Genomic DNA, 27,030 nt, shown 5'->3' with positions numbered 1-27,030 from the left:
AATGGAGAAGATTTTGTGGCAGAGTGATAAAGATTGTTATGGGCAAATTCTGCGAACGGGAGGAAGTCCAGCCAGTCGTCCTGTGAGGAGGACATGAATAAACGCAGAAAAGTCTCCAGATCCTGGTTCACTCTCTCTGTTTGACCATCCATTTGAGGATGATATCCTGAGGAGAAGTTTAATTTCACGCCAAGAGTAGAACATAGGGATCTCCAAAACCTGGCCACAAATTGAGGACCTCTATCAGACACGATTTCCTGGGGTAGACCATGGAGTCGAAAGATCTCTGCTATAAACAATTTTGCCAACTGGGATGCAGATGGAAGATTAGCCAGAGGAACAAAGTGTGCCATTTTAGAGAATCGGTCAACTATGACCCATACGGTGTTCCGCCCACCAGACATAGGTAAATCTGTAATAAAGTCCATAGAAATATGCGTCCATGGTCTTAGTGGTACCGGCAAAGGATGGAGTAACCCGACTGGTGGACCTTTGGCCTCATCTCAGAACGTCAGTCCTGAGATGAGGCCACCAGTAGGAGCGCTAAATGAATTTAAGTGTCTTATGACCGCCCGCATGGCCCATAAAGGAGGAGGAGTGAGCCCATGTAAGAAGTTTTTTTGCGAAGATTTGGTGCAACGAAGATCTTCCCTGGAGGAGGAAGTGGAGAGGTATTAGTTGCAGAAAAAGAGGTGGATTCCAGGATAAATTGCTCTTTTGAACGGTCAGAGGGTTCTTCTGAACTTAGAGAGCGAGATAATGCATCTGCCTTTTTGTTGAGGGAACCTGGTCGGTAACTGAGTTTAAAATTAAAACGGGTAAAGAAGAGTGCCCATCTTGCTTGGCGTGGGTTCAGACATCGGGCTGACTGTAGATACAGGAGGTTCTTGTGATCCGTGGTCACCGAGATTGGATGCTGAGCTCCCTCCAACAAATACCTCCACTCCTCAAAGGCCAACTTAATTGCCAGTAATTCCTGTTCCCCAATAGCGTAATTCTGTTCAGCGGGGGAGAATCTTCGCGAGAAGAACGCACAAGGATGGACCTTCTTGTCCTCGAAAAGCTGAGATAATACTGCTCCTACTCCTACAGTAGAGGCATCAACCTCCACCAAGAACGGACGGCTGAGATCGGGTTGTCGAAGAACTGGAGCAGTCGTGAAGGCCTCCTTTAAAGATGAAAAAGCCTCCAAAGCCTCCGGAGACCACTTGGCAGGATCAGCTCCCTTCCTAGTTAATGCGGTTATAGGAGCTATGACAGAAGAATAATTTTGAATGAATCTTCGGTATAAGTTAGCAAACCCCAGGAAACGTTGAATTCCTTTAAGGGTAGCTGGAAGTGCCCAATCCTGAATCGCCTGGACTTTAGCGGGGTCCATCTGTAACCTCTGCCCTGAAAGAATGTAACCGAGGAATGGAATCGTGGGTACTTCAAAGGTGCACTTCTCTAATTTACAGAATAACGGATTCCTTCGTAAACGAGTTAACACTTCTTTGACTTGTTCCCGGTGGGTCTTCAGATCCCTAGAAAAAATGAGAATGTCATCCAGATACACTACCAAGCAGTCATAGAGGAGATCTCTGAAGATTTCGTTAACGAACTCTTGAAAGACGGCTGGGGCATTACATAGGCCAAAAGGCATTACCAGGTATTCGTAATGGCCGTCGCAGGTATTAAATGCCGTCTTCCATTCGTCCCCTGGGCGAATACGTATAAGATTGTAGGCCCCCCGTAAGTCCAACTTAGTAAAAACAGTAGCTCCTTTAACACGGTCGAACAGTTCTGGAATCAGAGGTAACGGATATCTGTTCTTAATTGTTATGTCATTGAGACCTCTATAGTCAATACAGGGCCGCAACCCCCCATCCTTCTTTTTGACGAAGAAAAACCCTGCTCCGGCCGGAGATGTAGAAGACCTGATGAACCCTTTCTCCAAGTTCTCCCGTATATACTCCGACATGGCCTGTGTCTCGGGAAGTGAGAGAGGGTAAATTCGACCTCGGGGAGGAGTCTTACCGGGTACTAGCTCAATGGGACAATCCCAAGTACGATGCGGAGGCAAGGTGTCCGCCCCATGCTTACTGAAAACATCTTGAAAAGATTGGTACTCCACAGGAAGGCTGGAAGGGTTGGAAGAACAGAGAGGTCTAACTGAAGGTAAACAGTTCTGAAAGCAGTCTTGTCCCCAAGAGAGAACATCCATAGTTTGCCAATCAATGTGGGGATTGTGTCTGATTAACCATGGAAACCCTAGGATTAGTTCATGAGAGGCTTTAGGAATTACAAGGAAAGAGATTTCTTCTGAATGGAGAACTCCGACCTTCATCTTGAGAGGAATAGTACGAAAGGATATAATACCCTCTGGGATATAACTTCCATCTACTGCGGTAACAGAAATGGTACGATCCAAAGGAACCGTTTGTATTCCAGATCGTTTGACCAGAGCTGACGTAATGAAGCTTTCGGCGGCTCCGGAGTCGAGTAGTGCAGGGATGAGAAGAGAAGAAGAAGGGAGCTCCAATTGGGTTAACAGGACAGACTCTTTCTTGGTATGTAATTCTGAGAATTCTCCTAGCTTGACCTCTCCAGCACAAACTAGGAGCGGGCGTTTCCCGGACGTAGACTGCAAGTTTTAACAAAGTGATCAGATGCACCACAATACAGGCAGAGGTTCCCTTGTCGCCGTCTCTGACGTTCTTCATTGGAGAGGTGGGAGCGATTAATCTGCATGGGTTCTTCCACAGTTGGTGATGATGGTATTGGTGGAAGAACAACTCTAGGCTTAGGGCGATCTGACCGCAACCTCTCCATACAGCGTTCTCTGTACCTCAGATCTAACTTATTGCATAAAGAAATTAGTTTATCCAACTTATCAGGTACGTCCTGAGTTGCGAGGTCATCTTTGATCTTTTCGGAGAGACTGCTCCAGAAAGATGCAATGAGAGCCTCCTCGTTCCAGTTCAGTTCTGAGGAAAGGGTGCGAAACTGGATCACGTACTGACTGACCGTACGCGTGCCCTGACGCAGGATCTCCAATGAGGCGGCAGAAGTCCTGCCCGGTTCGTCGAAGATTCTTCGAAAGGTGGCCATGAATTCTGGATAGTTAGATAAGATGGGATCCATCCTCTCCCACAAAGGTGAAGCCCATTCCAACGCTTGCCCGGTAAGTAAAGAAATTATATAGGCTACCTTGGTTCGTGCTGATGGGAAGTTGGCCGACTGTAGTTCGAACTGGATTTCGCACTGGTTAAGAAACCCGCGGCATTGTTTTGGATTCCCATCAAATTTACTGGGAGGTGGCAAATGCAAACGTGGAAGTGGTACTGGTACAGAAGGAAGCGGGAACGGAAGTGCCAATGTGGGAGCAGCTGTAGATACTTGAGGGGCCGTCATAGCAACACAGAGAGAATCGAGACGTTCGGACATACTCTGCATGAACTGCACGATTTGAGATTGTGTGGCCTCCTGCTTACTTAAGCGAGACCAGTATTCTGCAGTTGAATCCCCTCCTGAGGCCTGATCACCCGTCGAATCCATTGGGCCAGTGCTTACTGTCACGTCTGGCAGGGTTTGAGGATCCGGCAGCTGAGATTTGCCCGAGGAGGTAGCAGGCTGTGAATGAACCAGATGAGGGGGCTGGATATAGTTCCTTCGCATGGAACACGGAGCAATGAAGAACGTAGGCGAGGTTTGAGAGTCAATGGAAAGTATTTATTATGTACAGGGCTGAGGTAGAGAACCGAGGCTGAAGCACAATGGTTAAAGACGTGGCTGGAGGTGAAGAACTGCGGACTGTGATTCGAAAGACGAGACTGTAGATGATGAACTGTAGAACTGTGGATGGTAGTTGAAAACGTGGCTGGAGACAAGGACTGTGGACTGTGGTTTGGAAAACGAGGCTTGAAGATAATAATCTGAAGGCTGTGGTCAGTGGTACAAAGGCGTGGCTGGTGAAGGAGATCTGTGGAGTGTGGCTTGAAAGACGAGGCAGAAGACCCGGGGCCGACTGTGCCCAAAGAGTCTTACTGGACCAGGTTTTCCAGGAGCGCTTCCACAGGCAGTAGCAGGCAAGAAACGGCAGGGCTGCAGCAGCAACAGAGAACCGACCAAGCAGGATCAGGAGGAACCAAGATATAGCAGGAATCCTGGGAGCACAGGCTAAAGCACCTACAACAGGGTTGTAACTTGAAGCACTGGCATCCCTGTCCTAAACCAGCCCCCTTTTATAGGGAGAGCTTCCCCTGGATTGGCTGGAAGAAACAGGAAACAGGAACTATGCTTAAAACTTGGTCTCCAACATGGCGGCGCCCAGTAATGCAGACCTTTTTGCAAAGCCACATTGCTCACTGCCCCTGGTCTCCAAGCAACGGTTCAGCAAGAGCGACCCGCTGTAGCGGCGTCCCGCCGCCACGAGCGGACCCCCTCACCGCCGCTACTGCTGCCCACGGATCCGGCGCAGCAGCCCACCTCCGCCGCTGCCCGCACAACGCCAAGGAAGCCAGCCCCGCGGCCCCAGCGTACCAGTAAGACTCCGGACGCTGACACATATCTATCGATCTATCTATCTATCGATCTATCTATCTATCTATCTATCTCACATCTATCTATCTATCTATCTATCTATCTATCTATCTATCTATCTCATATCTATGTATATATTATATCTATGTATATATCATATCTATCTATCTATCTATCTATCTATCTATCTATCTATCTATCTATCTAGTCTAGGTTTGGAATAGGGTGTACTCCTTGGTGAAGTACTGTATTAGTTAAGTGCCTGAAGACATCTGAGGACATAAATAAGAAGTAAAGTAGTTCTCAGGGACTCTCCGGAGATAGGAGTTGTTCTCTCTGAGAAAATCCTTCACTTTATTTAACAACTTAATTGGTGAATTTATTTTCTAAAAAGCGCTCAGTACAGGGAGGTTTGTGCCTATCTATGTGCTCAGTCCCCTGTGCAATAATCTTATTACAGTGAGCCTCATGCCAGGGAAGTGGGTGGCACCACAGCAATCACATGGAACAGTGAGTGTCACAGGAGTGTAGCTTGAGTTCCGCACTATTTGTTCAGGGAAGCGGGAGGTTGGCGCAAGTGCCAATACTAATGGTGGCTGTTGCGGCTGGGGGCGCAGCCGCACATATCCTTGCATTATCCCTACGGTGACTCCCATTAGCGCAAGGTAGTAAATCAGGCTTCTGCGGCATCATCCACTGTATATATCTCATGGGCTGGGATCAGTACACTCTATCTACAGGTTGTCTAATTGTTATTTTTCTCTGTTTCTCTCCACCAGCTTTAACCATCTAATGACCTCTGGGGAAGCAGAGACCCGGGAGGGGGCCCCCTGTGGCTGGAATGGTGTTCTGGCTTCCCCCAGTATGGAGGAACATTTCTATCCATTCCTGATAGAGAGAAGACCTTCATACCTGGGAGAGGATGAGGAGGATCAGAGGGAGGAGAACCTCAGCCTGGTCCTGGAGAGTAAGGAAAAGGACTTGCTTCTGGCAGCAGAGCTGGGAAAGGCTCTGCTGGAGAGAAATGATTATCTGGTGAAGGAAAGAGAAGCACTGGAGGAGGAACTCAGAGAGACGCGAGAGGTGAGGCCATGGATGAGGAGATACAGGGATCAGATGCATGGAGGTGAGATCATAGATGGTGAGGACACGTATTAGGAGATATAGGGGCACTCACATGCATGGGAGGAGAGATCATAAATAGTGAGTTCAAGTCTGAGGAGATACAGGGGCAGTCACCTGCTTTGGAAAAAGATCATAGATGGTGAGGACACGCAAGTGGAGATACAGGGGTGGTCAGATGTATGGGAGACAAGATCATGGATGGTCAGGACATGTATGAGGAGATACAGGGGTGGTCACATGCATGGAAGGAGAGATAAAAGATGTGAGGACGTATAAGGAGATACAGGGGTGGTCACATACATTGGAGGAGAGCTCATAGATGGTAAGGACATGTATCTGGAGATAAAGAGGTGGTTAGATGCATAGGAGGAGAGATCATAGATGGTGAGGACATGTATGAGGAGATACAGGGGTGCTCGTATGCATGGGAGGAGAGAGCATAGATGGTGAGGACACATATCAGGATATACAGAGGTGGCTGAGTGCATGGAAGGAGAGATCATGGATGGTGCGGACATGTATGAGGAGATACAGGGGTGGTTAGATGCATAGAAGGAGAGATCATAGATGGTGAGGACATGTATGAGGAGATACAGGGGTGGTCACATGCATGTGAGAAGAGAGCATAGATGGTGAGGACACGTATGAGGAGATACAGGGGTGGTCACATACATGGTAGGAGAGATCATAGATGGTGAGGACATATATTAGGAGATGCAGAGGTGGCCGAGTGCATGGGAGGAGAGATCATGGATGGTGCGGACATGTATGAGAAGATACAGGGGTGGTCACATGCATGGGATGAGAAATCATAGATGGTGACGACAAGGATGAGGAGATACAGGTGTGGTCACATGCATGGAAGGAGACATAATAGATGTGAGGACATATAAGGAGATACAGGGGCGATCACATGCATGGGAGGAGAAATCATAGATGGTGAGGACACGTATCTGGAGATAAAGAGGTGGTCAGATGCATAGGATGAGAGATCATAGATGGGGAGGACATGTATGAGGAGATACAATGGTGGTCACATGCATAGGAGGAGAAATCATAGATTGGGAGGACATGTATGAGGAGATACAGGACTGGTCACAAGCATGGGAGGAAAGATCATAGATGATGAGGATACGTACGAGGAGCTACAGGGGTGGTCATATACATGGGAGGAGAGATCATAGATGGTGAGGACACGTATCAGGAAATACAGAGGTGGCTGGCTGAGTGCATGGGAGGAGAGATCATAGATGGTGAGGACACATATGAGGAGATACAGGTGTGGTCACATGCATGGGAGATCATTGATGGTGAGGACACGTATGAGGAGATACAGGGGTGGTCACATGCATGGGAGGAGAGATCATAGATGGTGAGGACACGTATGAGGAGATACAGAGGTGGCTGAGTGCATGGGAGTGGAGATGATGGGGAGATACATGGGTGGTGAGATACAGAGGAAGATGAATAGTGAGATGCATGTGTGGTAACATATGGTAAGCATGACCATCGATGGTAAGATACACAGGTGGTCAGTCTGAGCTGAGTGACCTTTCTGTTGCAGCACATGGAGCAGGAGAAGCACGCCTTGCGTCTGAAAATGGAGGCACGGGAGAGCGAATGGAAAGCGCAGATTACAGACCTGGAGAGTGACCTGGCTGAGGCCAGGCATCAGATGAGACAGCTGATGTCAGAGCACAAAGAGTGCGGACGGGAGACAGCCTGCGCTGTGCATGAGCTGTCGGAACAGAACCAGCGTCTGCTGGAGCAGATCACACAGGTGAGACGGAGTATTGTACCTAACGTCTTCTGTACATGGGAGGCACACAGGTGAGACAGAGTATTGTACCCCACTCCTGCTGTACATGGGAGGCACACAGGTGAGACGGAGTATTGTACCTCACGCCTGCTGTACATGAGAGGCACACAGGTGAGACGGAGTATTGTACCTCCTGCCTGCTGTACATGAGAGGCACACAGGTGAGACGGAGTATTGTACCTCATGCCTGCTGTACATGGGAGGCACACAGGTGAGACGGAGTATTGTACCTCACGCCTGCTGTACATGAGACGCACACAGGTGAGACGGAGTATTGTAGCTCACGCCTGTTGTACATGAGACGCACACAGGTGAGACGGAGTATTGTACCTCACGCCTGTTGTACATGAGACGCACACAGGTGAGACGGAGTATTGTACCTCACGCCTGCTGTACATGAGACGCACACAGGTGAGACGGAGTATTGTACCTCACGCCTGTTGTACATGAGACGCACACAGGTGAGACGGAGTATTGTACCTCACGCCTTCTGTACATGGGAGGCACACAGGTGAGACGGAGTATTGTACCTCACGCCTGCTGTACATGGGAGGCACACAGTATTAATATGCCCATATATCATTCAGTATTGTTTATGAAGATGGCATTGTGCAGCTGTAGCCTATGATCTACACGTTGCAGGAAGCTCTGGGAGAGGGTTCCTCGGGAACCTTCCCCAGTAATGGCCGCTGCGCACACGTGGTCAGCGGACGGCCGATTCCCCTGAACAGCGGCAGTGAACACATGGCAGGGATGGGCTCCTCTAGGGGCCCCTGTCCCTGCGAGTGCTCAGTCATACATGGCGGCGGTGTAATCGCATCCTGCAATGCAATTTTTGGTGCTAATATCGATCCCAAATCATACTGAAAATGTTATTATAAAGGGGCGGTAACACACGAGGGTCAGATCACCCGCCGCCGCCTTCCCCGGACAGTCACCCTATATACACATAATGTGTACAGCCTGAGGCTGAGATATTCTGTCACCTGTACAGAACAGAACCCCCACTGCAAGACACAATCCTATCAGCCCTAATCCTGTAATCCTCTCACTCGCAGGGTGACAGCTGGCCGGGCTCTGTGACACTAATCTGACCATTTCCATGCACTGCGCCGTCACCAGAACCCTATGGAAACTCACATACTGTAGGTAGCATGACATAAGCACTATGGGGGCTATTCAGGCTGGATTGCAGACTCTTATAAAATGCAGACTCTGGACTCGTTCCTATCGCATGCTAATGGCCGCCCATCATGCTGATCCTCCCGCCCAGCGGCTGTGACCGCTATACTGTATACAGACATGTATACAAAGCTGCTGTGTCCACATTCACATATATTTATTATTATTGTTATTATATAGCTACGTCCGGACCATGCGTCACTCTGGGGGGCGCATCTATCTATGATCACATCTGCAATGCGATCTGGGCGCGATATTAGCACCCAGGAACGCATTGCACAATGCGATCATAACAGGTGAATGTATCACCCGCCCCCCCCCCAGGGACGGAGGCTTCGAATGGAGTCCGTCCCTGCGATCCAGGGGTCCTGCACGTGCGGAGTCACACATGACCGAGATGCACTGAGGCCATTTCCAGCGGAGGGTTCCAGGGAACCCAGCCGGAACTTCTTTCCGCAATCTGAAGATGCGGCAGCGGCGGGGACCGATATCCGATATTGATACATTTGGCAGGGGGGATGTGGCTGCTGTGGGAATGGCGGTATCTCTGGTACATGCTGCGGCCCCGTCCACATAAATTAGGGGGATACTTAGTATTTGCGGCTATATTCGGGGCAATAGTCACAGATATTGTTTGATAAATAGTCCCCTGAGTATTACAGCCCCTGGTAATACAGAGGGAAAGGAGAATACCAAACTTAAAGGCCCCATACATCTGCAACTGACTGGTGCCATTCTCCGATCCCCCAACGCCGGCTCAGGGAATCTGGGACATTCAACCGGTTGAGGGATCTTGATTCTCAAAAATGGTCGGGATCAGCAAATCTGGGTTTTTGTACATAAAAATGTCAGATTCCACATCAGCTAATCATCGAAGGCAGCTCCAGCCGAGTCACAGAAACACCCACCAGATGTATGGGGCACAGGGGGACCCTGCAGAGATCTGTCACCCAGAGACAGGCAGGACACAGGGGGGACCCTGCAGAGATCTGTCACCCAGAGACAGGCAGGACACAGGGGGACCCTGTAGAGATCTGTCACCCAGACACAGGCAGGACACAGAGGGGACCCTGCAGAGATCTGTCACCCAGACACAGGCAGGACACAGAGGGACCCTGCAGAGATCTGTCACCCAGAGACAGGCAGGACACAGAGGGACCCTGCAGAGATCTGTCACCCAGAGACAGGCAGGACACAGAGGGACCCTGCAGAGATCTGTCACCCAGACACAGGCAGGACACAGGGGGGACCCTGCAGGGATCTGACACCCAGAGACAGGCAGGACACAGGGGGACCAGTGGCGGAACAAGCAAGCGGTGGGCCCAGGTGCGACAAAATGCTTTGGGCCCCCCCCCCATCCAAGTCCACCCCGGGGGCAGTGCGCGCCGTAGGCGCGCGCAAAAATACATAGTGGCGTGGCTTCGTGGGGAAGGGGTGTGGCCACAAAATAATACCAACACAGTAGTCTCCATTATTCAAATTACGCCGCACAGTAGCACCACTACACCAGGTAGAGACCCTTTTACACCTTACAGCGAACAGATTCCTCTTTTTACACATTACAGCAGACAGCGTGCCCTTTTTATACATAACGGCAGACAGCGTGCCCTTTTTACACATAACGGCAGACCGCGTGCCCTTGTTACACATTACGGCAGACAGCGTGCCCTTTTTACACATTACGGTAGACAGCGTGCCCTTGTTACACATTACGGCAGACAGCGTCCCCATTTTTACACATTACGGCAGGCAGATTCCTCCTTTTTACACATAGCAGCAGGCAGATTCCCCATTTTTACACATAGCGTCAGGCAGCCCCCCTTTTTTACACATTACGGCAGGCAGATTCCCCATTTTTACACATAGCGTCGGGCAGATTACCCCTTTTTACACATAACGGCAGACCGCGTGCCCTTGTTACACATTACGGCAGACAGCGCGCCCTTTTTACACATTACGGCAGACAGCGTGCCCTTGTTACACATTACGGCAGACAGCGTCCCCATTTTTACACATTACGGCAGGCAGATTCCCCTTTTTACACATAGTGGCAGGCAGTCCCCCCTTTTTACACATTGCGGCAGGTAGTCCCCCCTTTTTACACATTGCGGCAGGCAGTCCCCCCTTTTTACACAGTGCGGCAGGCAGTCCCCCCTTTTTACACATTGCGGCAGGCAGTCCCCCCTTTTTACACATTGCGGCAGGTAGTCCCCCCTTTTTACACATTGCGGCAGGCAGTCCCCCCTTTTTACACATTGCGGCAGGTAGTCCCCCCTTTTTACACATTGCGGCAGGCAGTCCCCCCTTTTTACACAGTGCGGCAGGCAGTCCCCCCTTTTTACACATTGCGGCAGGCATTCCCCCCTTTTTACACATTGCGGCAGGTAGTCCCCCCTTTTTACACATTGCGGCAGGCAGTCCCCCCTTTTTACACAGTGCGGCAGGCAGTCCCCCCTTTTTACACATTGCGGCAGGTAGTCCCCCCTTTTTACACATTGCGGCAGGCAGTCCCCCCTTTTTACACAGTGCGGCAGGTAGTCCCCCCTTTTTACACATTGCGGCAGGCAGGCACAAGAAAGAAAGAAGGAAAGAAAAAGAAAGAAAGAAAGAAAGAAAGAAAGAAAGAAAGAAAGAAAGAAAGAAAGAAAGAAAGAAAGAAAGAAAGAAAGAAAGAAAGAAAGAAGAATTATACTTACCCTCAGGCTCCTCGGTGCAGCTGCGTCAGACGACGATTCCCGGGCAGTAGAGAATGAGGAGGAGGGAGCCGGAGGACGGAGCCGCAGCAGCGCTTTGTTACTGGTGGAGGCGCTGCTGCTGCTGCCCCTCTGCTTCCCTATAGGCTGTTCTCGGAAGACAGCCTATAGGGAAGCAGAGGAGCAGCAGCAGCAGCGCCTCCACCAGTAACAAAGCGCTGCTGCGGCTCCGTCCTCCGGCTCCCTCCTCCTTCCCCCGTCTGTACCGCTGCTCAGCTCCTATCTCCGGGCGGCTGTGCGCTGCGGGCAGCGGTTGCCTGCAGCGCACAGCGGCACGTAATGAGTCAGTTTGACTCATTACATGCTTGGGCCCCTGGACAGAGGCGGGCCCCAGTGCAGTGCACTGCCTGCACTGCCGGTAGTTCCGCCTCTGAGGGGGACCCTGCAGAGATCTGTCACCCAGAGACAGACAGGACACAGGGGGACCCTGCAGAGATCTGTCACCCAGAGACAGGCAGGACACAGGGGGACCCTGCAGAGATCTGTCACCCAGAGACAGGCAGGACACAGGGGGACCCTGCAGAGATCTGTCACCCAGAGACAGGCAGGACACAGAGGGACCCTGCAGAGATCTGTCACCCAGAGACAGGCAGGACACAGCGGGACCCTGCAGAGATCTGTCACCCAGACGCAGGCAGGACACAGGGGGGACCCTGCAGAGATCTGTCACCCAGACACAGGCAGGACACAGAGGGACCCTGCAGAGATCTGTCACCCAGACACAGGCAGAGGACAGAGGGACCCTGCAGAGATCTGTCACCCAGAGACAGGCAGGACACAGAGGGACCCTGCAATGATCTATCACCCAGAGACAGGCAGGACACAGAGGGACCCTGCAGAGATCTATCACCCAGACACAGGCAGGACACAGGGGGACCCTGCAGAGATCTGTCACCCAGAGACAGGCAGGACACAGAGGGGACCCTGCAGAGATCTGTCACCCAGAGACAGGCAGGACACAGAGGGACCCTGCAGAGATCTGTCACCCAGACACAGGCAGGACACAGAGGGACCCTGCAGAGATCTGTTACCCAGAGACAGGCAGGACACAGAGGGACCCTGCAGAGATCTATCACCCAGAGACAGGCAGGACACAGAGGGACCCTGCAGAGATCTATCACCCAGACACAGGCAGGGCACAGAGGGACCCTGCAGAGATCTGTCACTCAGAGACAGGCAGGACACAGCGGGACCCTGCAGAGATCTGTCACCCAGACACAGGCAGGACACAGGGGGACCCTGCAGAGATCTGTCACCCAGAGACAGGCAGAATACAGAGGGGGACCCTGCAGAGATCTGTCACCCAGAGACAGGGAGGACACAGAGGGACCCTGCAGAGATCTGTCACCCAGAGACAGACAGGACACAGGGGGACCCTGCAGAGATCTGTCACCCAGAGACAGACAGGACACAGAGGGACCCTGCAGAGATCTGTCACCCACAGACAGGCAGGACACAGAGGGGACCCTGCAGAGATCTGTCACCCAGACACAGGCAGGACACAGAGGGACCCTGCAGAGATCTGTCACCCAGACACAGGCAGGACACAGAGGGACCCTGCAGAGATCTATCACCCAGACACAGGCAGGGCACAGAGGGACCCTGCAGAGATCTGTCACCCAGACACAGGCAGGGCACAGCGGGAACCTGCAGAGATCTGTCACCCAGACACAGGCAGGACACAGGGGTACCCTGCAGAGATCTGTCACCCAGAGACAGGGAGGACACAGAAGGACCCTGCAGAGATCTGTCACCCAGAGACAGGCAGAACACAGAGGGACCCTGCAGAGATCTGTCACCCAGAGACAGGGAGGACACAGAGGGACCTTGCAGAGATCTGTCACCCAGAGACAGACAGGACACAGGGGGACCCTGCAGAGATCTGTCACCCAGAGACAGGCAGGACACAGGGGGGACCCTGCAGAGATCTGTCACCCAGAGACAGGCAGGACACAGAGGGACCCTGCAGAGTTCTATCACCCAGAGACAGGCAGGACACAGGGGGACCCTGCAGAGATCTGTCACCCAGAGACAGGCAGGACACAGAGGGACCCTGCAGAGATCTGTCACCCAGAGACAGGCAGGGCACAGAGGGACCCTGCAGAGATCTATCACCCAGAGACAGGCAGGACACAGAGGGACCCTGCAGAGATCTGTCATCCAGAGACAGGCAGGACACAGAGGGACCCTGCAGAGATCTGTCACCCAGAGACAGGCAGGGCACAGAGGGACCCTGCAAAGATCTGTCACCCAGAGACAGGCAGGACACAGAGGGACCCTGCAGAGATCTGTCACCCAGACACAGGCAGGACACAGGGGGGACCCTGCAGAGATCTATCACCCAGAGACAGGCAGGACACAGAGGGACCCTGCAGAGATCTGTCACCCAGAGACAGGCAGGGCACAGAGGGACCCTGCAAAGATCTGTCACCCAGAGACAGGCAGGACACAGAGGGACCCTGCAGAGATCTGTCACCCAGAGACAGGCAGGGCACAGAGGGACCCTGCAGAGATCTATCACCCAGAGACAGGCAGGACACAGAGGGACCCTGCAGAGAAATATCACCCAGAGACAGGCAGGACACAGAGGGACCCTGCAGAGATCTGTCACCCAGAGACAGACAGGACACAGAGGGGGACCCTGCAGAGATCTGTCACCCAGAGACAGGCAGGACACAGGGGGGACCCTGCAGAGATCTGTCACCCAGAGACAGGCAGGACACAGAGGGACCCTGCAGAGATCTATCACCCAGAGACCGGCAGGACACAGAGGGACCCTGCAGAGATCTATCACCCAGAGACAGGCAGGACACAGAGGGACCCTGCAGAGAAATATCACCCAGAGACAGGCAGGACACAGAGGGACCCTGCAGAGATCTGTCATCCAGAGACAGACAGGACACAGAGGGGGACCCTGCAGAGATCTGTCACCCAGAGACAGGCAGGACACAGGGGGGACCCTGCAGAGATCTGTCACCCAGAGACAGGCAGGACACAGGGGGACCCTGCAGACATCTGTCACCCAGAGACAGGCAGGACACAGGGAGACCCTACAGAGATCTATCACACAGAGACAGGCAGGACACAGAGGGGGACCCTGCAGAGATCTATTACCCAGAGACAGGCAGGACACAGAGGGGACCCTGCAGAGATCTGTCACCCAGAGACAGGCAGAACACAGAGGGGTCCCTGCAGAGATCTGTCACCCAGAGACAGGCAGGACACAGAGGGACCCTGCAAAGATCTGTCACCCAGAGACAGGCAGGACACAGAGGGGACCCTGCAGAGATCTGTCACCCAGAGACAGGCAGGACACAGAGGGACCCTGCAGAGATCTGTCACCCAGAGACAGGCAGGACACAGAGGGACCCTGCAGAGATCTATCACCCAGAGACCGGCAGGACACAGAGGGACCCTGCAGAGATCTATCACCCAGAGACAGGCAGGACACAGAGGGACCCTGCAGAGAAATATCACCGAGAGACAGGCAGGACACAGAGGGACCCTGCAGAGATCTGTCACCCAGAGACAGACAGGACACAGAGGGGGACCCTGCAGAGATCTGTCACCCAGAGACAGGCAGGACACAGGGGGTACCCTGCAGAGATCTGTCACCTAGAGACAGGCAGGACACAGGGGGACCCTGCAGACATCTGTCACCCAGAGACAGGCAGGACACAGGGAGACCCTACAGAGATCTATCACACAGAGACAGGCAGGACACAGAGGGGGACCCTGCAGAGATCTATTACCCAGAGACAGGCAGGACACAGAGGGGACCCTGCAGAGATCTGTCACCCAGAGACAGGCAGAACACAGAGGGGACCCTGCAGAGATCTGTCACCCAGAGACAGGCAGGACACAGAGGGACCCTGCAAAGATCTGTCACCCAGAGACAGTCAGGACACAGAGGGGACCCTGCAGAGATCTGTCACCCAGAGACAGGCAGGACACAGAGGGACCCTGCAGAGATCTGTCACCCAGACACAGGCAGGACACAGAGGGGACCCTGCAGAGATCTGTCACCCAGAGACAGGCAGGGCACAGGGGGACCCTGCAGAGATCTGTCACCCAGAGACAGGCAGAACACAGGGGGGACCCTGCAGAGATCTGTCACCAAGAGACAGGCAGGACACAGAGGGACCCTGCAGAGATCTATTACCCAGAGACAGGCAGGACACAGAGGGACCCTGCAGAGATCTGTCACCCAGAGACAGGCAGGACACAGAGGGGACCCTGCAGAGATCTGTCACCCAGAGACAGGCAGGACACAGAGGGACCCTGCAGAGATCTATTACCCAGAGACAGGCAGGACACAGAGGGACCCTGCAGAGATCTGTCACCCAGACACAGGCAGGACACAGGGGGACCCTGCAGAGATCTGTCACCCAGAGACAGGCAGGGCACAGATGGACCCTGCAGAGATCTGTCATCCAGAGACAGGCAGGACACAGAGGAACCCTGCAGAGATCTATCACCCAGACACAGACAGGACACAGGGGGACCCTGCAGAGATCTATCACCCAGACACAGACAAGACACAGGGGGACCCTGCAGAGATCTATCACCTAGAGACAGGCAGGGCACAGAGGGACCCTGCAGAGATCTGTCACCCAGACACAGGCAGGACACAGAGGGACCCTGCAGAGTTCTATCACCCAGAGACAGGCAGGACACAGGGGGGACCCTGCAGAGATCTATCACCCAGAGACAGGCAGGACACAGGGGGACCCTGCAGAGATCTGTCACCCAGAGACAGGCAGGACACAGAGGGGGATCCTGCAGAGATCTATCACCCAGAGACAGGCAGGACACAGGGGGACTCTGCAGAGATCTGTCACCCAGAGACAGGCAGGACACAGAGGGGGACCCTGCAGAGATCTGTCACCCAGACACAGGCAGGACACAGGGGGGACCCTGCAGAGATCTGTCACCCAGAGACAGGCAGGACACAGAGGGGACCCTGCAGAGATCTATCACCCAGAGACAGGCAGGACACAGAGGGACCCTGCAGAGATCTGTCACCCAGAGATAGGCAGGACACAGAGGGGACCCTGCAGAGATCTGTCACCCAGAGACAGGCAGGACACAGGGGGACCCTGCAGAGATCTGTCACCCAGAGACAGGCAGGACACAGGGGGACCCTGCAGAGATCTGTCACCCAGAGACAGGCAGGACACAGGGGGACCCTGCAGAGATCTATCACCCAGAGACAGGCAGGACACAGAGGGACCCTGCAGAGATCTATCACCCAGAGACAGGCAGGACACAGGGGGACCCTGCAGAGATCTATCACCCAGAGACAGACAGGACACAGAGGGGGACCCTGCAGAGATCTGTCACCCAGAGACAGGCAGGACACAGAGGGACCCTGCAGAGATCTATCACCCAGAGACAGGCAGGACACAGAGGGGCCCTGCAGAGATCTGTCACCCAGACATAGGCAGGACACAGAGGGGACCCTGCAGAGATCTGTCACCCAGAGACAGGCAGGACACAGAGGGACCCTGCAGAGATCTATCACCCAGACACAGGCAGGACAGAGGGGGGACCCTGCAGAGATCTATCACCCAGAGACAGGCAGGACACAGAGGGACCCTGCAGAGATCTGTCACCCAGAGACAGGCAGGACACAGGGGGACCCTGCAGAGACCTGTCACCCAGAGACAGGCAGAACACAGGGGGGACCCTGCAGAGATCTATTACCCAGAGACAGGCAGGACGCAGGGGGACCCTGCAGAGATCTATTACCCAGAGACAGGCAGGACACAGAGGGGACCCTGCAGAGATCTATTACCCAGAGACAGGCAGGACACAGAGGGACCCTGCAGAGATCTGTCACCCAGAGACAGGCAGGACACAGAGGGACCCTGCAGAGATCTGTCACCCAGAGACAGACAGGACACAGAGGGACCCTGCAGAGATCTGTCACCCAGAGACAGGCAGGACACAGAGGGACCCTGCAGAGATCTGTCACCCAGAGACAGGGAGGACACAGAGGGACCCTGCAGAGATCTGTCACCCAGAGACAGACAGGACACAGGGGGACCCTGCAGAGATCTGTCACCCAGAGACAGGCAGGACACAGGGGGACCCTGCAGAGATCTGTCACCCAGAGACAGGCAGGACACAGAGGGACCCTGCAGAGATCTGTCACCCAGACACAGGGAGAGCACAGAGGGTCCCTGCAGAGATCTATTACCCAAAGACAGGCAGGACACAGAGGGACCCTGCAGAGATCTGTCACATAGAGACAGGCAGGACACAGAGGGACCCTGCAGAGATCTGACACCCAGAGACAGGCAGGACACAGGGGGACCCTGCAGAGATCTGTCACCCAGAGACGGGCAGGACACAGAGGGACCCTGCAGAGATCTGTCACCCAGAGACAGGCAGGACACAGGGGGACCCTGCAGAGATCTGTCACCCAGAGACAGGCAGGACACAGAGGGGGACACTGCAGAGATCTGTCACCCAGAGACAGGCAGGACACAGGGGGACCCTGCAGAGATCTGTCACCCAGAGACAGGCAGGACACAGGGGGACCCTGCAGAGATCTGTCACCCAGACACAGGCAGGAAACGGGGGACCCTGCAGAGATCTGTCACCTAAACACAGGCAGGACACAGAGGGACCCTGCAGAGATCTATCACCCAGAGACCGGCAGGACACAGAGGGACCCTGCAGAGATCTATCACCCAGAGACAGGCAGGACACAGAGGGACCCTGCAGAGAAATATCACCCAGAGACAGGCAGGACACAGAGGGACCCTGCAGAGATCTGTCACCCAGAGACAGACAGGACACAGAGGGGGACCCTGCAGAGATCTGTCACCCAGAGACAGGCAGGACACAGGGGGGACCCTGCAGAGATCTGTCACCCAGAGACAGGCAGGACACAGGGGGACCCTGCAGACATCTGTCACCCAGAGACAGGCAGGACACAGGGAGACCCTACAGAGATCTATCACACAGAGACAGGCAGGACACAGAGGGGGACCCTGCAGAGATCTATTACCCAGAGACAGGCAGGACACAGAGGGGACCCTGCAGAGATCTGTCACCCAGAGACAGGCAGGACACAGAGGGACCCTGCAGAGATCTATCACCCAGACACAGGCAGGACAGAGGGGGGACCCTGCAGAGATCTATCACCCAGAGACAGGCAGGACGCAGAGGGACCCTGCAGAGATCTGTCACCCAGAGACAGGCAGGACACAGGGGGACCCTGCAGAGACCTGTCACCCAGAGACAGGCAGAATACAGGGGGGACCCTGCAGAGATCTGTCACCCAGAGACAGGCAGGACACAGGGGGACCCTGCAGAGATCTGTCACCCAGAGACAGACAGGACACAGATGGACCCTGCAGAGATCTGTCACCCAGAGACAGGCAGGACACAGAGGGGACCCTGCAGAGATCTATTACCCAGAGACAGGCAGGACGCAGGGGGACCCTGCAGAGATCTATTACCCAGAGACAGGCAGGACACAGAGGGGACCCTGCAGAGATCTATTACCCAGAGACAGGCAGGACACAGAGGGACCCTGCAGAGATCTGTCACCCAGAGACAGGCAGGACACAGAGGGACCCTGCAGAGATCTGTCACCCAGAGACAGACAGGACACAGAGGGACCCTGCAGAGATCTGTCACCCAGAGACAGGCAGGACACAGAGGGACCCTGCAGAGATCTGTCACCCAGAGACAGGGAGGACACAGAGGGACCCTGCAGAGATCTGTCACCCAGAGACAGACAGGACACAGGGGGACCCTGCAGAGATCTGTCACCCAGAGACAGGCAGGACACAGAGGGACCCTGCAAAGATCTGTCACCCAGAGACAGGCAGGACACAGAGGGGACCCTGCAGAGATCTGTCACCCAGAGACAGGCAGGACACAGAGGGACCCTGCAGAGATCTGTCACCCAGAGACAGACAGGACACAGGGGGACCCTGCAGAGATCTGTCACCCAGAGACAGGCAGGACACAGAGGGACCCTGCAAAGATCTGTCACCCAGAGACAGGCAGGACACAGAGGGGACCCTGCAGAGATCTGTCACCCAGAGACAGGCAGGACACAGAGGGGACCCTGCAGAGATCTGTCACCCAGAGACAGGCAGGACACAGAGGGACCCTGCAGAGATCTATTACCCAGAGACAGGCAGGACACAGAGGGACCCTGCAGAGATCTGTCACCCAGACACAGGCAGGACACAGGGGGACCCTGCAGAGATCTGTCACCCAGAGACAGGCAGGGCACAGATGGACCCTGCAGAGATCTGTCATCCAGAGACAGGCAGGACACAGAGGAACCCTGCAGAGATCTATCACCCAGACACAGACAGGACACAGGGGGACCCTGCAGAGATCTATCACCCAGACACAGACAAGACACAGGGGGACCCTGCAGAGATCTATCACCTAGAGACAGGCAGGGCACAGAGGGACCCTGCAGAGGTCTGTCACCCAGACACAGGCAGGACACAGAGGGACCCTGCAGAGTTCTATCACCCAGAGACAGGCAGGACACAGGGGGGACTCTGCAGAGATCTATCACCCAGAGACAGGCAGGACACAGGGGGACCCTGCAGAGATCTGTCATCCAGAGACAGGCAGGACACAGAGGGGGATCCTGCAGAGATCTATCGCCCAGAGACAGGCAGGACACAGGGGGACCCTGCAGAGATCTGTCACCCAGAGACAGGCAGGACACAGAGGGGGACCCTGCAGAGATCTGTCACCCAGACACAGGCAGGACACAGGGGGGACCCTGCAGAGATCTGTCACCCAGAGACAGGCAGGACACAGAGGGGACCCTGCAGAGATCTATCACCCAGAGACAGGCAGGACACAGAGGGACCCTGCAGAGATCTGTCACCCAGAGACAGGCAGGACACAGAGGGGACCCTGCAGAGATCTGTCACCCAGAGACAGGCAGGACACAGGGGGACCCTGCAGAGATCTGTCACCCAGAGACAGGCAGGACACAGGGGGACCCTGCAGAGATCTATCACCCAGAGACAGGCAGGACACAGAGGGACCCTGCAGAGATCTATCACCCAGAGACAGGCAGGACACAGGGGGACCCTGCAGAGATCTATCACCCAGAGACAGACAGGACACAGAGGGGGACCCTGCAGAGATCTGTCACCCAGAGACAGGCAGGACACAGAGGGACCCTGCAGAGATCTATCACCCAGAGACAGGCAGGACACAGAGGGGCCCTGCAGAGATCTGTCACCCAGACATAGGCAGGACACAGAGGGGACCCTGCAGAGATCTGTCACCCAGAGACAGGCAGGACACAGAGGGACCCTGCAGAGATCTATCACCCAGACACAGGCAGGACAGAGGGGGGACCCTGCAGAGATCTATCACCCAGAGACAGGCAGGACACAGAGGGACCCTGCAGAGATCTGTCACCCAGAGACAGGCAGGACACAGGGGGACCCTGCAGAGACCTGTCACCCAGAGACAGGCAGAACACAGGGGGGACCCTGCAGAGATCTGTCACCCAGAGACAGGCAGGACACAGGGGGACCCTGCAGAGATCTGTCACCCAGAGACAGGCAGGACACAGAGGGGACCCTGCAGAGATCTATTACCCAGAGACAGGCAGGACGCAGGGGGACCCTGCACAGATCTATTACCCAGAGACAGGCAGGACACAGAGGGGACCCTGCAGAGATCTATTACCCAGAGACAGGCAGGACACAGAGGGACCCTGCAGAGAAATATCACCCAGAGACAGGCAGGACACAGAGGGACCCTGCAGAGATCTGTCACCCAGAGACAGACAGGACACAGAGGGGGACCCTGCAGAGATCTGTCACCCAGAGACAGGCAGGACACAGGGGGGACCCTGCAGAGATCTGTCACCCAGAGACAGGCAGGACACAGGGGGACCCTGCAGACATCTGTCACCCAGAGACAGGCAGGACACAGGGAGACCCTACAGAGATCTATCACACAGAGACAGGCAGGACACAGAGGGGGACCCTGCAGAGATCTATTACCCAGAGACAGGCAGGACACAGAGGGGACCCTGCAGAGATCTGTCACCCAGAGACAGGCAGGACACAGAGGGACCCTGCAGAGATCTATCACCCAGACACAGGCAGGACAGAGGGGGGACCCTGCAGAGATCTATCACCCAGAGACAGGCAGGACGCAGAGGGACCCTGCAGAGATCTGTCACCCAGAGACAGGCAGGACACAGGGGGACCCTGCAGAGACCTGTCACCCAGAGACAGGCAGAACACAAGGGGGACCCTGCAGAGATCTGTCACCCAGAGACAGGCAGGACACAGGGGGACCCTGCAGAGATCTGTCACCCAGAGACAGACAGGACACAGATGGACCCTGCAGAGATCTGTCACCCAGAGACAGGCAGGACACAGAGGGGACCCTGCAGAGATCTATTACCCAGAGACAGGCAGGACGCAGGGGGACCCTGCAGAGATCTATTACCCAGAGACAGGCAGGACACAGAGGGGACCCTGCAGAGATCTATTACCCAGAGACAGGCAGGACACAGGGGGACCCTGCAGAGATCTGTCACCCAGAGACAGGCAGGACACAGAGGGACCCTGCAGAGATCTGTCACCCAGAGACAGACAGGACACAGAGGGACCCTGCAGAGATCTGTCACCCAGAGACAGGCAGGACACAGAGGGACCCTGCAGAGATCTGTCACCCAGAGACAGGGAGGACACAGAGGGACCCTGCAGAGATCTGTCACCCAGAGACAGACAGGACACAGGGGGACCCTGCAGAGATCTGTCACCCAGAGACAGGCAGGACACAGAGGGACCCTGCAAAGATCTGTCACCCAGAGACAGGCAGGACACAGAGGGGACCCTGCAGAGATCTGTCACCCAGAGACAGGCAGGACACAGAGGGACCCTGCAGAGATCTGTCACCCAGAGACAGACAGGACACAGGGGGACCCTGCAGAGATCTGTCACCCAGAGACAGGCAGGACACAGAGGGACCCTGCAAAGATCTGTCACCCAGAGACAGGCAGGACACAGAGGGGACCCTGCAGAGATCTGTCACCCAGAGACAGGCAGGACACAGAGGGGACCCTGCAGAGATCTGTCACCCAGAGACAGGCAGGACACAGAGGGACCCTGCAGAGATCTATTACCCAGAGACAGGCAGGACACAGAGGGACCCTGCAGAGATCTGTCACCCAGACACAGGCAGGACACAGAGGGACCCTGCAGAGATCTGTCACCCAGAGACAGGCAGGGCACAGATGGACCCTGCAGAGATCTGTCATCCAGAGACAGGCAGGACACAGAGGAACCCTGCAGAGATCTATCACCCAGACACAGACAGGACACAGGGGGACCCTGCAGAGATCTATCACCCAGACACAGACAAGACACAGGGGGACCCTGCAGAGATCTATCACCTAGAGACAGGCAGGGCACAGAGGGACCCTGCAGAGATCTGTCACCCAGACACAGGCAGGACACAGAGGGACCCTGCAGAGTTCTATCACCCAGAGACAGGCAGGACACAGGGGGGACTCTGCAGAGATCTATCACCCAGAGACAGGCAGGACACAGGGGGACCCTGCAGAGATCTGTCATCCAGAGACAGGCAGGACACAGAGGGACCCTGCAGAGAAATATCACCCAGAGACAGGCAGGACACAGAGGGACCCTGCAGAGATCTGTCACCCAGAGACAGACAGGACACAGAGGGGGACCCTGCAGAGATCTGTCACCCAGAGACAGGCAGGACACAGGGGGGACCCTGCAGAGATCTGTCACCCAGAGACAGGCAGGACACAGGGGGACCCTGCAGACATCTGTCACCCAGAGACAGGCAGGACACAGGGAGACCCTACAGAGATCTATCACACAGAGACAGGCAGGACACAGAGGGGGACCCTGCAGAGATCTATTACCCAGAGACAGGCAGGACACAGAGGGGACCCTGCAGAGATCTGTCACCCAGAGACAGGCAGGACACAGAGGGACCCTGCAGAGATCTATCACCCAGACACAGGCAGGACAGAGGGGGGACCCTGCAGAGATCTATCACCCAGAGACAGGCAGGACGCAGAGGGACCCTGCAGAGATCTGTCACCCAGAGACAGGCAGGACACAGGGGGACCCTGCAGAGACCTGTCACCCAGAGACAGGCAGAACACAGGGGGGACCCTGCAGAGATCTGTCACCCAGAGACAGGCAGGACACAGAGGGGGACCCTGCAGAGATCTGTCACCCAGAGACAGGCAGGACACAGGGGGGACCCTGCAGAGATCTGTCACCCAGAGACAGGCAGGACACAGGGGGACCCTGCAGACATCTGTCACCCAGAGACAGGCAGGACACAGGGAGACCCTACAGAGATCTATCACACAGAGACAGGCAGGACACAGAGGGGGACCCTGCAGAGATCTATTACCCAGAGACAGGCAGGACACAGAGGGACCCTGCAGAGATCTGTCACCCAGAGACAGACAGGACACAGAGGGGGACCCTGCAGAGATCTGTCACCCAGAGACAGGCAGGACACAGGGGGGACCCTGCAGAGATCTGTCACCCAGAGACAGGCAGGACACAGGGGGACCCTGCAGACATCTGTCACCCAGAGACAGGCAGGACACAGGGAGACCCTACAGAGATCTATCACACAGAGACAGGCAGGACACAGAGGGGGACCCTGCAGAGATCTATTACCCAGAGACAGGCCGGACACAGAGGGGACCCTGCAGAGATCTGTCACCCAGAGACAGGCAGGACACAGAGGGACCCTGCAGAGATCTATCACCCAGACACAGGCAGGACAGAGGGGGGACCCTGCAGAGATCTATCACCCAGAGACAGGCAGGACGCAGAGGGACCCTGCAGAGATCTGTCACCCAGAGACAGGCAGGACACAGGGGGACCCTGCAGAGACCTGTCACCCAGAGACAGGCAGAACACAGGGGGGACCCTGCAGAGATCTGTCACCCAGAGACAGGCAGGACACAGGGGGACCCTGCAGAGATCTGTCACCCAGAGACAGACAGGACACAGATGGACCCTGCAGAGATCTGTCACCCAGAGACAGGCAGGACACAGAGGGGACCCTGCAGAGATCTATTACCCAGAGACAGGCAGGACGCAGGGGGACCCTGCAGAGATCTATTACCCAGAGACAGGCAGGACACAGAGGGGACCCTGCAGAGATCTATTACCCAGAGACAGGCAGGACACAGAGGGACCCTGCAGAGATCTGTCACCCAGAGACAGGCAGGACACAGAGGGACCCTGCAGAGATCTGTCACCCAGAGACAGACAGGACACAGAGGGACCCTGCAGAGATCTGTCACCCAGAGACAGGCAGGACACAGAGGGACCCTGCAGAGATCTGTCACCCAGAGACAGGGAGGACACAGAGGGACCCTGCAGAGATCTGTCACCCAGAGACAGACAGGACACAGGGGGACCCTGCAGAGATCTGTCACCCAGAGACAGGCAGGACACAGAGGGACCCTGCAAAGATCTGTCACCCAGAGACAGGCAGGACACAGAGGGGACCCTGCAGAGATCTGTCACCCAGAGACAGGCAGGACACAGAGGGACCCTGCAGAGATCTGTCACCCAGAGACAGACAGGACACAGGGGGACCCTGCAGAGATCTGTCACCCAGAGACAGGCAGGACACAGAGGGACCCTGCAAAGATCTGTCACCCAGAGACAGGCAGGACACAGAGGGGACCCTGCAGAGATCTGTCACCCAGAGACAGGCAGGACACAGAGGGGACCCTGCAGAGATCTGTCACCCAGAGACAGGCAGGACACAGAGGGACCCTGCAGAGATCTATTACCCAGAGACAGGCAGGACACAGAGGGACCCTGCAGAGATCTGTCACCCAGACACAGGCAGGACACAGGGGGACCCTGCAGAGATCTGTCACCCAGAGACAGGCAGGGCACAGATGGACCCTGCAGAGATCTGTCATCCAGAGACAGGCAGGACACAGAGGAACCCTGCAGAGATCTATCACCCAGACACAGACAGGACACAGGGGGACCCTGCAGAGATCTATCACCCAGACACAGACAAGACACAGGGGGACCCTGCAGAGATCTATCACCTAGAGACAGGCAGGGCACAGAGGGACCCTGCAGAGGTCTGTCACCCAGACACAGGCAGGACACAGAGGGACCCTGCAGAGTTCTATCACCCAGAGACAGGCAGGACACAGGGGGGACTCTGCAGAGATCTATCACCCAGAGACAGGCAGGACACAGGGGGACCCTGCAGAGATCTGTCATCCAGAGACAGGCAGGACACAGAGGGGGATCCTGCAGAGATCTATCACCCAGAGACAGGCAGGACACAGGGGGACCCTGCAGAGATCTGTCACCCAGAGACAGGCAGGACACAGAGGGGGACCCTGCAGAGATCTGTCACCCAGACACAGGCAGGACACAGGGGGGACCCTGCAGAGATCTGTCACCCAGAGACAGGCAGGACACAGAGGGGACCCTGCAGAGATCTATCACCCAGAGACAGGCAGGACACAGAGGGACCCTGCAGAGATCTGTCACCCAGAGACAGGCAGGACACAGAGGGGACCCTGCAGAGATCTGTCACCCAGAGACAGGCAGGACACAGGGGGACCCTGCAGAGATCTGTCACCCAGAGACAGGCAGGACACAGGGGGACCCTGCAGAGATCTATCACCCAGAGACAGGCAGGACACAGAGGGACCCTGCAGAGATCTATCACCCAGAGACAGGCAGGACACAGGGGGACCCTGCAGAGATCTATCACCCAGAGACAGACAGGACACAGAGGGGGACCCTGCAGAGATCTGTCACCCAGAGACAGGCAGGACACAGAGGGACCCTGCAGAGATCTATCACCCAGAGACAGGCAGGACACAGAGGGGCCCTGCAGAGATCTGTCACCCAGACATAGGCAGGACACAGAGGGGACCCTGCAGAGATCTGTCACCCAGAGACAGGCAGGACACAGAGGGACCCTGCAGAGATCTATCACCCAGACACAGGCAGGACAGAGGGGGGACCCTGCAGAGATCTATCACCCAGAGACAGGCAGGACACAGAGGGACCCTGCAGAGATCTGTCACCCAGAGACAGGCAGGACACAGGGGGACCCTGCAGAGACCTGTCACCCAGAGACAGGCAGAACACAGGGGGGACCCTGCAGAGATCTGTCACCCAGAGACAGGCAGGACACAGGGGGACCCTGCAGAGATCTGTCACCCAGAGACAGGCAGGACACAGAGGGGACCCTGCAGAGATCTATTACCCAGAGACAGGCAGGACGCAGGGGGACCCTGCACAGATCTATTACCCAGAGACAGGCAGGACACAGAGGGGACCCTGCAGAGATCTATTACCCAGAGACAGGCAGGACACAGAGGGACCCTGCAGAGAAATATCACCCAGAGACAGGCAGGACACAGAGGGACCCTGCAGAGATCTGTCACCCAGAGACAGACAGGACACAGAGGGGGACCCTGCAGAGATCTGTCACCCAGAGACAGGCAGGACACAGGGGGGACCCTGCAGAGATCTGTCACCCAGAGACAGGCAGGACACAGGGGGACCCTGCAGACATCTGTCACCCAGAGACAGGCAGGACACAGGGAGA

At 55.5% G+C, this 27,030-nt stretch overlaps 1 protein-coding gene across 3 annotated transcripts in view; it reads left to right on the top strand.

Moving 5' to 3' along the window:
• Positions 1-27,030, top strand: part of BICDL2 (BICD family like cargo adaptor 2) — a 141,155-nt gene that overhangs the window by 31,761 nt on the left and 82,364 nt on the right. For all 3 annotated transcript variants that reach the window (XM_063935466.1, XM_063935465.1, XM_063935464.1), the window contains exons 2-3: positions 5,301-5,604; positions 7,211-7,426. In XM_063935466.1, the coding sequence (XP_063791536.1) occupies positions 5,314-5,604; positions 7,211-7,426 (507 nt within the window). In that variant the 5' untranslated portion in view covers positions 5,301-5,313. The remainder of the gene's footprint in view (positions 1-5,300; positions 5,605-7,210; positions 7,427-27,030) is intronic.

Source organism: Pseudophryne corroboree, chromosome 7 (assembly GCF_028390025.1).
Source record: "Pseudophryne corroboree isolate aPseCor3 chromosome 7, aPseCor3.hap2, whole genome shotgun sequence".
NCBI lineage: Eukaryota > Metazoa > Chordata > Amphibia > Anura > Myobatrachidae > Pseudophryne > Pseudophryne corroboree.
This window is presented reverse-complemented; position numbering and strand designations above follow the sequence as displayed.